At 43.2% G+C, this 13,630-nt stretch overlaps 1 protein-coding gene across 2 annotated transcripts in view; it reads left to right on the top strand.

The window, feature by feature from the left end:
• The window catches only part of PLEKHM3 (pleckstrin homology domain containing M3), a 127,631-nt gene that overhangs the window by 98,497 nt on the left and 15,504 nt on the right, over positions 1–13,630 (top strand). For both annotated transcript variants that reach the window (XM_048869470.2, XM_048869471.2), the window contains one exon: positions 5,591–5,748. In XM_048869470.2, the coding sequence (XP_048725427.1) occupies positions 5,591–5,748 (158 nt within the window). The remainder of the gene's footprint in view (positions 1–5,590; positions 5,749–13,630) is intronic.

The following is a 13,630-nucleotide window of genomic DNA, read 5'->3' as shown; positions in this document are numbered from 1 at the left end:
GAAACTGTTTTCTGGGACCCATAGTTAAAAACCCACAGATCGCAGGGCCAGATGGAGATCAGTATTGCATTCTCATGAGATACAAACATTAAAATGAAAAAATTGCAAGGAAATGTCCTATCCACTGATCAGCAATGGTCTGTGATGAAGTGAAATGACCCTGAATTTGCAGACACTAAAAATGGTGATAATGTCAGTTTGATGTTGCGTTTTGTCCTCATCCTCAAATGCCGTAAAAGAAGCTATTATTCATATTACAGATTGGGGTGCGTGTTGCTTTTGAAAACTGTATCTTCACTGCAGTAACATGTATACACACCAGAATTATCAGTCAAGCCAATACACTGCTCTGATAAAAAATGTTTCATGGAAAATATACATCAACTGTCCTCACCGTTCTGGCCATCTAGGCTTTCTCACGGAGACCATGCAAGACAGAACTGGTTTGCCATTAGGTGATGCACATTGTACATCTGAGTTTAATCCCCAGCTCTGCCATAGTCTTCCTGTGTGATGTCAGTCAAGTCACATACTGACTCTTTGCCTCAATACTCCATCTGTAGAATGAAAATACTTCCTTTCTCCCTCCCTTTGCCCGTCTTGTCTATTAAGACAGTAAGCTTTTTAGGGAAGTTACTGATTTTTACTGTATGTTTGCACAGCTCCTAGCGCATTGGGGCCATGCATTCAATAGAGGACACTGAGTTACATTGGAATACACATTAATCATAGTAATTTGCAATGCATTAGTAAAACCCAAATTTTGCATTTCTCTGGATGTCCTGTCTAGTCTAAGTCTATCTTGTGTAGATTGTAAGCTCTCTGGAGCAGAACACTGTATTTTGTGTCTTGTGTAGACCTGAGTCTGTTGTCAGTGCTTACTAAATACAAAAAAATAGAATATAAAATTGAAGTCTTAAGTCACAAGGCCAGCTGTATAACGATTACCAAAAGTGATATGGGTATTGAGTAAAACCTAGATGGACTGTCTGCATGAAGTTAACATAAGATGAAAGATTAAATGGCTATAGGATTGGCATTTTGATCTGAACTTTTTTGTCCTACCTCAAATGTGAATTAGGAAGGACTAAAAGAGTCCAGTTATCCAGATATTGGCTGGAATGTTGACTCAAAAATGGCAATACTGGGTCAGACCAGTGGTCCACCTAGCTCAGTTCCCTATCTGTGAGTGTGACCAGTACCAGATGCTTAAGAGGGAATGAACAGAACTGGGCAATTGATCAAGTGATCCATCCCCTATTGTCCAGGCCCAGCTTCTGTCACTTGGAGGTTTAGGGACACCTGGAGCATGGGGTTGTGTTCCTGGCCATCTTGGCTAATAGCTATTGATGGACCTATCCTCCACCAACTTGGCTAATTCTTTTTAGAACCCATTTATTCTTTTGGCCTTCACAACATCCCATAGCAGCAAGTTCCGCCGGCTGACTGTGCATTGTGTGAAGAAGCACTTCCTTTTGTTTGTTCTAAACCTGCTGTGTATTAATTTCATCTGGTGACCCTTAGTTCTTGTGCTATGTGAAGGAGTAAATAACACTTCCTTATTCACTTTCTCCACACCAGGCATGATTTATAGACCCCTGTCATATCCCCATTCAGTCGGGTCTTTCCTAAACAGATCAGTCCCAGTCCTTTTAATCTCTCCTCTTAAGGAAGCTGTCCCATTGCCCTCATCATTCTTGTTGTCCCTCTCTGCACCTTTTCCAATTCTAAAGTAATCTTTTTTGGGATGTGTGACCAGACCTGCACACAGTATTCAAAGTGTGGGTGTACCAGAGCTTTATGATATCGTCTGATTTATTAGCTATCCCGTTCCTGACCCTAGTACTTCACACTGCGTCACCCTAACTACATTGATCTAAGTGCTACGCTTCTCGCGGAGCTGTAGTTATTAGGTCGGTGTAGTGGGCAACTTACATCAGCGGGAGCAACATTGTACTGTAGACACTTACAGAGTTAGGCTGACATTAGCTGCCTTACGTCAACCTAACGCTGTAGTGTAGACCAGCGTAACTATCCAGGTGGCATCGCTCAACCTCTGAAATGCATATAGAAGTTAGTGCAGTGCTGTATGAAGCAACAGCTGTATCTTGCCCATAGGACCAAGCACTTGCTACACCCTGTTCTGTGTGCTGGATCAGTCCTTAGATCCCTAGGAGTATTGCAAAGGATCTTTTCCTGTTCAAAGGGGTGCTGTTGGGTGAGTGCCCGTGTAGCGTAATAGGTTAATGTTAAAACCAGGCCTCGCTTTACTGATGTGTAATTTGCAGCATGTGCTGTCAGGGGCTACAACATTATCCGTGCCTTCCTGTTAGAAAAATGCCTGTAAGTTATTGCCTTTGCTGAAGCTGTGTGTGTACATTCCATGCATCGGTGTTGGAAAAGCCTTTCTTTGGGGGGGTTGCTGCCGCTCCCGGAGAGTTAACGCTCTTTGAGGTGCAGAAATTGAAGCATTTCCACAGGCTTGGAGAAGGAGCAGGGAGTGAATGAATCATGGAGAAGTGTTCTTTAACCGGGCCCTGCTTTCTCCTCACAGGTTACTTGCATTCTGACACGGACCTGATTTCTTTTTGTTTTAATATTTAAACAAGAGTCCTTCAAATATACATAATAACTCCCTCCCCCCATTTAGCCAGTCCTCTTAGTCTGTTGGTCCCAATTATGGTTTTCTGGCCAAGGTTTTCTGACTGGTGATTGGGGGCAACTCAGCTGCTCAGTGCCCCATGTAAAAGAGGCCTGACTTTCAGGCCGTGCTCAGCACCCACCCTGAGATTCAGGTCCCATTAAGGTGGCTCGGGTTGGGACCCAAAAAATACCTGAGGCACCCCAAAATCACTAGCCATCTTTGAAACTCTAGACAAGACGTTTAAGCAACACAGCGGCTGTGTCTCATGCTTCTTGGATGCCTCTAAACTTCCGTCCTCCACCCCCCCACCCCACCCCACTTGATTTGGACTTTTGACCCTCTTGAATTTGAAAGCAAAAGATCTTACTTTCATTCTAACACTGCAGCATTAACTTGTTGCTCCTCAGGTTTGGATCTTCCTATAAGGTTAGTGTCAGTGCCTTGAACCAAGCCTTCATGTTCCGTTACATGCAGTGACCTTTCTGAATTGTTTATGTTCCACTATAAGGGATCTTCCTATGCCAGGATGCAATAGGAACGTCATTTTCCCCTCAAACATGAGCAGATGTCCTATCTGTAATGCTAGCAATAACATCGCCGCTTCCTGTTCTCGCAGATGTTCTCAACAGTGCAGAGCTTTGGCAAGGAGGGGACACTTCCATTCAGTGGCATCCATTAAATTTCCTTTCCTGCTTGTGTTCTCCCAGTGATGGTGATGGGAAGGGTGGTGGGATAGAATGGGCCTTAAGAAATAACACTGCTAGACAGAGATGAAGAATGCTACTGGGATTTGTATTCACCAGCTTTGCTTTCAGAGTAACAGCCGTGTTAGTCTGTATTCGCAAAAAGAAAAGGAGTACTTGCTTTGAGCTTCACCTTGGCCACATTGGCTTTGTATCAACTTGAAATATCCAGTGAAACTCAAGTGGTATGAAACCATGTGATTTAAAACCGTTGGGCAAAATGTGTTGAAAATCCATGTGAGCCCAACCTGGCAAGTTAGGCACACGTTTAAATATGATCCTTCATCTATTTGGGAGCTGGGGGCATCTTTAGCATACTCCTTTAAAAAACAGTTATGATGTTCCTATTAACTGTAGGTCAGTGTGAAATCCTACGACACACTTCTACCAGTAGTCTATAGGCTGCCATTCACACCATGGGAAGAGAGGGGAGGAAAGGTATCATATGAGGGCCCTGTGCTTTGCTCATTACTGCTGCACTAGCAGAATTTCTTAAAGTTCATGAAATTTTGTCTGAAGAAGTATTTTGCCTGAAGCGCCCTTACTGAAAGGTTGTCACTGAATCAGAAATTTAGAGTGGTGTGGCTAGGGGCTTAATCTACATGACAGTTTTTTCACACCAATAAGAGAGTGCAAATCACTTCTGATTGCCTTACACTATTGTCTGATAGTGGATTGATGTGGGTCTTTTTGATTGGAGAACTGGTCGCTTAAGGGGAAACTGGCATTTCCTTTGAATAATTTATTTTAGAATTCATCTAGTTGTAGAAAAGAATAAATACAATGTTGGAATGGTTATCGATGTACCAAAAAATCACCTCTGTTAGAATTAGAAACCTTCATTTGATCAATGGGAAAAACAGATTTGGGTGCAGAGTTGTGTTTCGTGATAAAAGTGAATGAAGAGAAAATTTGGATTTTAAAACATCATTGGAGGTTGGGCCAAAAAAATATGAATAAAAAGTAACAGTAAAGGAAAAGAATTTAAGGTAGTTTCACAGATCTTTCTGCATTTGTGTTTATATGAAAGAATGAAACTCTTCTTAGGCTTGTCTACACGGTGGGGTAGTGTGCTCTGTGGGGGTGTGGTTTCTAAAGGCACTACACGTTGCACATTAATTGGTCTGTGTGACCGCCACTGGTCTGCACTAAAAGTTCCCTAGTGCACTTTAACGTAGCACTGTTTCAAACAGCACTACGTTGAAGGGCACTAGGAAATGATTAGTGTCCACCAGCAGAGTCTGCCCAGACCAGTTAGTGCATTTTAGAAATCACACCCCCTAGAGCGCATTCCCCCGTGGTGTAGACAAACCCCTATCTTATCCCATCGTGCCTTGGTATTTGAACATATGTAGTACAAAGAATGATCCAGTATTCAGTAATGTTGTTGCCACATATACGCTTAACGGGGGAGCGATCACATGAATTTTCCACTTTTTACCATTGTCAGTTCTGCACAGATTTGACCATTAATATTACTTTGACCATACTTATGATTTTCATGCAGCTATAAATGAGAATTATATTCAGATTATTTCAAGTTTCAGAGTAGCAGCTGTGTTAGTCTGTATCTGCAAAAAGAACAGGAGTACTTGTGGCACCTTAGCGACTAACAAATTTATTAGAGCAAAAGCTTTCGTGGGCTACAGCCCACTTCATCGGATGCATAGAATGGAACATATAATAAGAAGATATATCATATATATATATATATCTACATACAGAGAAGGTGGAAGTTGCCATACAAACTGTAAGAGGCTAATTAATTAAGATGAGCTATTATCAGCAGGAGAAAAAAACTTTTGTAGTGATAATCAAGATGGCCCATTTAGACAGTTGACAAGAAGGTGTGAGGATACTTAACATGGGGAAATAGATTCAATATGTGTAATGACCCAGCCACTCCCAGTCTCTATTCAAACCCAAGTTAATGGTATCTAGTTTGCATATTAATTCAAACTCAGCAATTTCTCCTTGGAGTATGTTTTTGAAGCTTTTCTGTTGCAAAATTGCCACCCTTAAGTCTTTTACTGAGTGGCCAGAGAGGTTGAAGTGTTCTCTTCTTATTTCTTATTTCCAGATTATTTCAGCTGGCTGTGAGTAGACACTTCCCTGTCTTAATGAAAGTGAGACAAACCTGTCACTGTTTCAAGGAATCTTGCTCCTTTATGGGTTTGTTAATGTCATTGTTTTCTTCTTCCAGGTCATTGAAGGAAAATTGGCTCCTTTCTTGGGGAAGGTAATCAAGTTTGCCACCTCTCATGTGTACAGCTGCAGCCTTTGTAGCCAAAAGGGCTTCATCTGTGAGATTTGTAACAATGGAGAGATCCTTTACCCCTTTGAGGATATTTCAACAAGCAGGTACAGTATGCTTCCTTTCATATGTTTTACCTGTATGTCTTATCCTCTCAAATTCCAGGTCAAATGACATTCCATTTCAGCGCTTGTGGGGAGTGGGCCTCACTAGTTCGAAGTTAAGGATGTCTGCCCTGGACTTGTGTTCCGGAGAGGCCATCGCTGAGCCTGCATGCAGATAGATGGAGAAGGGCCACTTTGTCATTTATCTGGTTCAAAAGGACCTAAAGCCCCATTTCACATAGCTCTCAAACACCTGTAGATCCCACTGCTAACGCTCAAAAGGATAGAGGTGCCCAGGGGCTGCTTTGCAGCAGGAATACTTGAAATCTCCATGTGGCTAAATACAACTGAGTTTGCACAGGGCCCTACAAATCCAAAGCTGAGGATGACTTTTTAGGTCTTTCTTGCCTTCGATTTCACTGGACCTATGGAAGAATGTACCCATGCGTTATTAGATAATAATCACCTCTTCTGAGTTACAGCCGCTTCCTTACTGTGGGGTAAGGATATAACTGATACTCTATTGTCCGTGTGTGTATACATAGATTTATATTGACATCCACGTGTACACATATGCACACACACAGACAGAAGTCATCTCACCCACCCACCACTAAAATATAGCTGCCTCTAGGTGAGAATACAACAGCTGTTTAATAACAGTCTGGGAACAGGAAGTGAGGATGGATAGTGTATCCAGTGGAAATCACATGGACAATCTAACAAGGCTCAATGCAGTAACCCAAACTGGAATTTGACCAGAACACTGGAGCAATGTTCTTACTTTTTCAAGAAGTTTCTTGGGTTTAGAACAATCACAAGAAGTAAAGACCTTGAATTTCTTATCCATCAAGGCAATGACACTCCGGCAGTACAATCTGTCCTTTGCAAATACACCGTCATCTTAATTTATTGTCAGGTTGCATTAGTAGAATTAAAGCAACAAAAGTTAGAGGAGCCTACTCTGGGGATGATCAGGATCAGCTTGTTAAAAATTCAGCGTTGAGTTGACAAAGATCTCTGTGTCAGGAGTGGCCAAGGCCAGCCTGTTGGGGGTTTCAGGCTGACATGTCTTTCAAAGAGTATTTGCACATTCTTTCTCTGAATTCACATTCCAAGAAATGTGGAGACAAAGCGTGGGACATAAATTAAACAAGGTGTGCAGTTTTGTTTTATAAATGGTGTGCAAGAAAAATGTATCTGGACGGAGAAGTTGGAAAGGGAAAGACTTAGATGAAATGGCGTAAGAAGACTATTAAGACCATACTAAACAATTAAAGATATCCACAAAGCATGATGAGAACAGAAAAATAAGTAGTGAAATAGTCAGTTTGTGAAGCTTAATTGAAGTGTGTATGTGTACACAATTTGCCTGTTGAATGTTTGATTGGCTACCAAAGCCCTGGCGTTTGTAGTGTCAACAGCCTGGCAACTGAAACCAGAGACTGCATACCTCACACTTGCAGAATTTAAAACTTTCCTGAAACAGGTAGCATTTCTCAAAGGGCTAGTGAAAGCCGAGTGAAACAGCTCCTCTCTCTATTTGTACATGCAGAGGTCAGCAGTTATTTTTGTTCAAGTGGCACAATGCAACAAATGCAAAATAATTATTGAAGTCGTGCCCGCCAAAGGAAGCTTTCTTCAGTAACAGGTTTAATTATAAAAAGAAAAGGAGGACTTGTGGCACCTAAGAGACTAAAAAATGTATTTGAGCATGAGCTTCCGTGAGCTACAGCTCACTTCATCGGATGCATTCAGTGGAAAGTACAGTGGGGAGATTTATATACACAGAGAACATGAAACAATGGGTGTTATCATACACACTGTAAGGAGAGTGATCACTTAAGATGAGCTAATACTGGCGGGGGGGGGGGGGGAGAGAGAACGTTTTGTAGTGATAATCAAGGTGGGCCATTTCCAGCTGTTGACAAGAACATCTGAGGAACAGTGGGGGGTAGGGGAGGGGGGAATAAACATGGGGAAATAGTTTTACTTTTTGTAATGACCCATCCACTCCCAGTCTCTATTCAAGCCTAAGTTAATTGTATCCAGTTTGCAAATTAATTCCAATTCAGCAGTCTCTCATTGGAGTCTTGTTTTTGAAGTCTTTTTGTTGTAATATTGCGACTTTTAGGTCTGTAATCAAGTGACCAGAGAGATTGAAGTGTTCTCCGACTGGTTTTTTAATGTTATAATTCTTGACATCTGATTTGTGTCCATTTATTCTTTTACGTAGAGACTGTCCAGTTTGACCAATGTACATGGCCAAGGGGCATTGCTGGCACATGATGGCATATATCACATTGGTAGATGTGCAGGTGAACGAGCCTCTGATAGTGTGGCTGATGTGATTAGGTCCTATGATGGTGTCCCCTTAATAGATATGTGGACACAGTTGGCAACGGGCTTTGTTGCAAGGATAGGTTCCTGTGTTAGTGTTTTTGTTGTGTGGTGTGTGGTTGCTGGTGTGTATTTGCTTCAGGTTGAGGGGCTGTCTGTAAGCAAGGACTGGCCTGTCTCCCAAGATCTGTGAGAGTGATGGGTCGTCCTTCAGGATAGGTTGTAGATCCTTGATGATGCACTGGAGAGGTTTTAGTTGGGGGCTGAAGGTGATGGCTAGTGGTGTTCTGTTATTTTCTTTGTTGGGCCTGTCCTGTAGTAGGTGACTTCTGGGTACTCTTCTGGCTCTATCAATCTGTTTCTTCACTTCAGCAGGTGGGTATTGTAGTTGTAAGAATGCTTGATAGAGATCTTGTAGGTGTTTGTCTCTGTCTGAGGGGTTGGAGCAAATGCAGTTGTATCTTAGAGCTTGGCTGTAGACAATGGATCGTGTGGTGTGATCTGGGTGAAAGCTGGAGCATGTAGGTAGGAATAGCGGTCAGTAAGTTTCCGGTATAGGGTGGTGTTTATGTGACCATCGCTTATTAGCACCGTAGTGTCCAGGAAGTGGATCTCTTGTGTGGACTGGTCCAGGCTGAGGTTGATGGTGGGATGGAAATTGTTGAAATCATGGTGGAATTCCTCAAGGGCTTCTTTTCCATGGGTCCAGATGATGAAGATGTCATCATTGTAGTGCAAGTAGAGTAGGGGCATTAGGAGACGAGAGCTGAGGAAGCGTGGTTCTAAGTCAACCATAAAAATGTTGGCATACTGTGGGGCCATGCGGGTACCCATAGCAGTGCCAGTGGTTTGAAGGTATACATTGTCCCCAAATGTGAAATAGTTACGGGTGAGGACAAAGTCACAAAGTTCAGCCACCAGGTTTGCTGTGACTTTATTGGGGATAGTGTTCCTGACAGCTTGTAGTCCATCTTTGTGTGGAATGTTGGTGTAGAGGGCTTCTACATCCATAGTGGCCAGGATGCTGTTTTCAGGAAGATCACCGATGGATTGTAGTTTCCTCAGGAAGTCAGTGGTGTCTCGAAGATAGCTGGGAGTGCTGGTAGCGTAGGGCCTGAGGAGGGAGTCTACATAGCCAGACAATCCTGCTGTCAGGGTGCCAATGCCTGAGATGATGGGGCGTCCAGGATTTCCAGGTTTATGGATCTTGGGTAGTAGATAGAATACCCAAGGTCAGGGTTCCAGGGATGTGTCTGTGTGGATTTGTTCTTGTGCTTTTTCAGGGAGTTTCTTGAGCAAATGGTGTAGTTTCTTTTGGTAACCCTCAGTGAGATCAGAGGGTAATGGCTTGTAGAAAGTGGTGTTGGACAGCTGCCTAGCAGCCTCTTATTCATATTCCGACCTATTCATGATGACGACAGCACCTCCTTTGTCAGCCTTTTTGATTATGATGTCAGAGTTCTTTCTGAGGCTGTGGATGGCATTGTGTTCTGCATGGCTGAGGTTATGGGGCAAGTGATGCTGCTTTTCCACAATTTCAGCTCGTGCATGTCGGCGGAAGCACTCTATGTAGAAGTCCAGTCTGTTGTTTCGACCTTCAGGAGGAGTCCACCTAGAATCCTTCTTTTTGTAGTGTTGGTAGGAAGGTCTCTGTGGATTAGTATGTTGTTCAGGGGTGTGTTGGAAATATTCCTTGAGTTGGAGACGTCGAAAATAGGATTCTAGGTCACCACAGAACTGTATCAAGTTCGTGGGGGTGGAGGGGCAGAAGGAGAGGCCCCGAGATAGGACAGATTCTTCTGCTGGGCTAAGAGTATAGTTGGATAGATTAACAATATTGCTGGGTAGGTTAAGGGAACCATTGCTGTGGCCCCTTGTGGCATGCAGTAGTTTAGATAGTTTAGTGTCCTTTTTCTTTTGTAGAGAAGCTGTAAATGGCTTGTCTAGTTTTTGTAAAGTCCAGTCATGAGGAAGTTTGTGTGCAAGGTTGTTTTTTTATGAGAGTATCCAGTTTTGAGAGCTCATTCTTAATCTTTGAAGGATCTCCAACGTTGCTCTCCTTTTTTAGCTGTTCATTTCTTTTGTTCCCCTCCCTCCTCTTCGTTTGCTAATCCTTGCTTTTATCCCCATCCGTCCCTAGCCTCACCGCTTTCCCTCCTCACTAGTTTTTTCCCTCTCCTTGCCAATACCCCATTCTGCCTTGCAGCAGAGCAGGAAAGAGAAACTAACCAGATCCTTTCAATTTAATGTTCCTGCTCTATTCCACCTGCAACCAGAGGCAAGTGACATTGACAAGTGAGCTTGTACATTTCACTTGGTGCTCCACCAGCACATGGGGAGCAGAGGGGAAAGCAGAAACTTTCATATATGCCACTGTCTGACACACATGACAAAGATTGCTGATCTAGCCTCTCATCATGGTGATAGGCATAATATAAGGACCTACACAGATAGATAGAAATAGTTACAATACACAGAATAAACTATACCTGTGAGAAGAGAAAACCAGAACAAGATTCAGAGAACTTGGATGCTCTTACTCATCTAAACCTGAAGACATGACTTGTGCTGTACTTTTTACTGGAATATAAAACAACAGGCCTCTTAAACAACTATTGGTGCAAATTTAGGGCAGGTCTATACTACGGGGTTAAGTCGATATGTGTTATGCAATTCCAGCTACGTGAATAATGTAGCTGGAGTCGACGTAGCTTAGGTCGACTTGCTGCGGTGTCTACACCGCGCTGGGTTGACGGGAGAAACTCTCCCATTGACTTATCTTATGCTTCTCGTTCCGGTGGAGTACGGAGTCGATGGGAGAGTGATCAGCGGTCGATTTAGCGGGTCTTAACTAGACCCTCTAAATCAACCCCCGGTGGATCGATCGCCGCAATGTCAATCCACTGGTAAGTGGAGACAAGCCCTTAGATTTGTAACTTAGATGTTCTGTTACAAGGTTCACAAGGCTGTAATTAGGTTTCAGTTGCAGTTTTCACTTTCAGTTGCACTTTTCTGGGATTCACTCAATTTCTCATATTCTTGCCCCCAAGTGTTGCAACTCATGGTACCTATGATCATCTAGACTCTTTGGTGCCATGCTATAGATGTGAAGATAAGAAGAGAATGGCAGCTTTAACTCAGAAGCCTAATTTTCTTTGGTGTTGCTTGTCGGTTTTTGAGTATGCAACTGGTTTTACTAGCAAATTGAACTGGATTCTTCACGTTCAGAAAGAGGCGCATGGCAACTTTTGCGGCCATCATCAGTGGCATGTGGAAGAAAAGGAAGTATTTGGGGCTGGCTGAAAACGTGGTCACCAGTGTCCCAGAGGACCAAATTCTGCTCTCAGCTGTCCCAGCACATACCCACTGAAATCAATGGGATTGCACTGGTGTAACCCAGAACAGAATTTGGACCTCAGTATTGTTTTAGCTTCTTTTTATTAAATTTAGGGTAGAAAACAAGTAATAAACTGATCTGCAGTTGATGGCAAAAATAAGTTGTTCTTTGTTCAGTGACCCCTTCATTAAATGGTTGAAAGGCAAAGTGAGTTTGTGTGTCCTGATTTGGGTGTGGAGTTGTTTTTGCCACAGCCTGGCCTTTCTGCTTCCTACTAAATAGCTCACACACTTTGGAGGGACCAGAGTAACAGCTGTCATCTCGCTCAGCAGTTCTCAACGCGGGGTCTGAGGCCCCCTGGGGGCCACAAGCAGGTTTCAGGGGGGTCCCCCAAGCGGAGCCACTGGAGCCCAGAGCAGAAAGCCGAAATCCCACTGCCCCGAGCCCCGCTCTCCAGGGCTGGAGCCGAAACCTGAGCAACTTAGCTTCGCAGGGCCCCATGTGGCATGGGGACCCGGACAATTGCCCTGCTTTCTGCCCCCTAATGCCGGCTCTGGGTTTTATACAGTGGGGGCTGGAACAATTTGTATAGTGGAGGTGAGAGCCATTGAACCCTGTATATGATGGAAGCCACTTCAAGCCAGGGGATGCGGCTGCATCCTCGTCCTGGCACCTATGCTCTTATATGCAGAAAAACAGCCTTTGTGGCACAGCTGGGCCGTGGAGTTTCTATAGCATGTTGAGGGGGCCTCAGAAAGAAACAGGTTGAGACCCCCTAGTCTAGCTCAGTGAGTCCCAACCTTCCAGACGGCTGCAGCCCGTTCAGGGGTCTGCTCTGTCTTGCGTACCCCCAAGTTTCATCCCCCTAAAACTACTTGCTGACAGTATCAGACATAAAAATACAAAAGCGTCACCCCACATTATTATCAAAAAATTGCTGACGTTCGAATTTTTACCACAGAATTATACAATAAATCAATTGGAATATAACTATTGTGCTTACATTTTAGTATATAGTATACAGAGCAGTATAAACAGGTCATGGTATGAAACTGTAGTTTGTACTGACTTTAGTAGTGCTTTTTATATAGCCTGTTCTAAAACTAGGCAAATATCTAGATGAGCTGATGTACCCCCTGGAAGACCTCTGCGTACCCCCAGGGGCACACGTACCCCTGGTTGAGAACCACTGATCTGGCCCTTTCAGACCCAGCTAGACTTCAGCTTTCGAGGGCCATAAACGTATGCAGAGTCTCATGTCAGCTGAGGCAGAGGAAAGTCTCATTCCAAAATATTCTCCTTTGTTTTGAGTTGGAATTTGTGAAGGATGGGCCCTTGTTTAGACAGAGGTATCTAAGAAAGAAAGGGGGAAGCACAAGGGACCCCTCTTAAAGGACTGGTGTTTCTCTTTGCTCCGCTTGTTTGCTCACCGTTCATTTTTGTCAGTCCTTGAGCAAACAGAGTGAATACCTGGATTATGCACTCATCTGGGTTTGAATACACATATATTACATACCCTCCTCTCACTAATCAGCATGACACATTCCTTTGTTGGCAAATGGTTCCAAAACAAACACAATCAGTTCACTTAATTAGCAGGTCTGTGGGCCGTGCTTGGCAGTCTTCTGACATCCGGTTCAACAATACAGAACAACAGTTTGCTGTCTTAGCTGTGCTGGAGGGGAGGACTTACAAAGTTATAAGCTTTTTAAGGGTATTTCCTTTCTGTGGCTTCTCTTGGGAGGCAGCCATCCTGTGCAGAATGTAAATAGGCCATAGTCCAGAAGCAGCAAAATACAAATTGGCCAGTCATATTGGAAGCCTCTTTCAATTTACGTTTGATTTCCCTGTGCTGGTTCCCCTCCTCTATAGCTATCCTTTCTTTATTTAAGTAAGTGCTCATCAAGGATCTTTCTAAACTTCATAGACTCTGCTTCCTTTGGGAGTCCTTTAAATAATTAGAAATGTATTAAAAGCCCAATCAGTCATTTTAAACTCCGGGGGCGAGATCCTCAGCTGGTATAAATTTAGTCATAGTACCATTGGCTTGACTGAAGCTATTACAATTTACGCCAGCTCAGGATCTGCCTTCTCTTTTATTGCTTGGAGTTAAAATTTATTCCAGACTTAAGTTTAGTGCAAAAAAAAAAAAAAAAAAACAACTAAACAACTGATCATCTCCTATTAGGTTGTTAATTTATTGACCAA

The sequence above is a fragment of the Caretta caretta genome, chromosome 11 (assembly GCF_965140235.1).
Source record: "Caretta caretta isolate rCarCar2 chromosome 11, rCarCar1.hap1, whole genome shotgun sequence".
Taxonomy (NCBI): domain Eukaryota; kingdom Metazoa; phylum Chordata; order Testudines; family Cheloniidae; genus Caretta; species Caretta caretta.
This window is presented reverse-complemented; position numbering and strand designations above follow the sequence as displayed.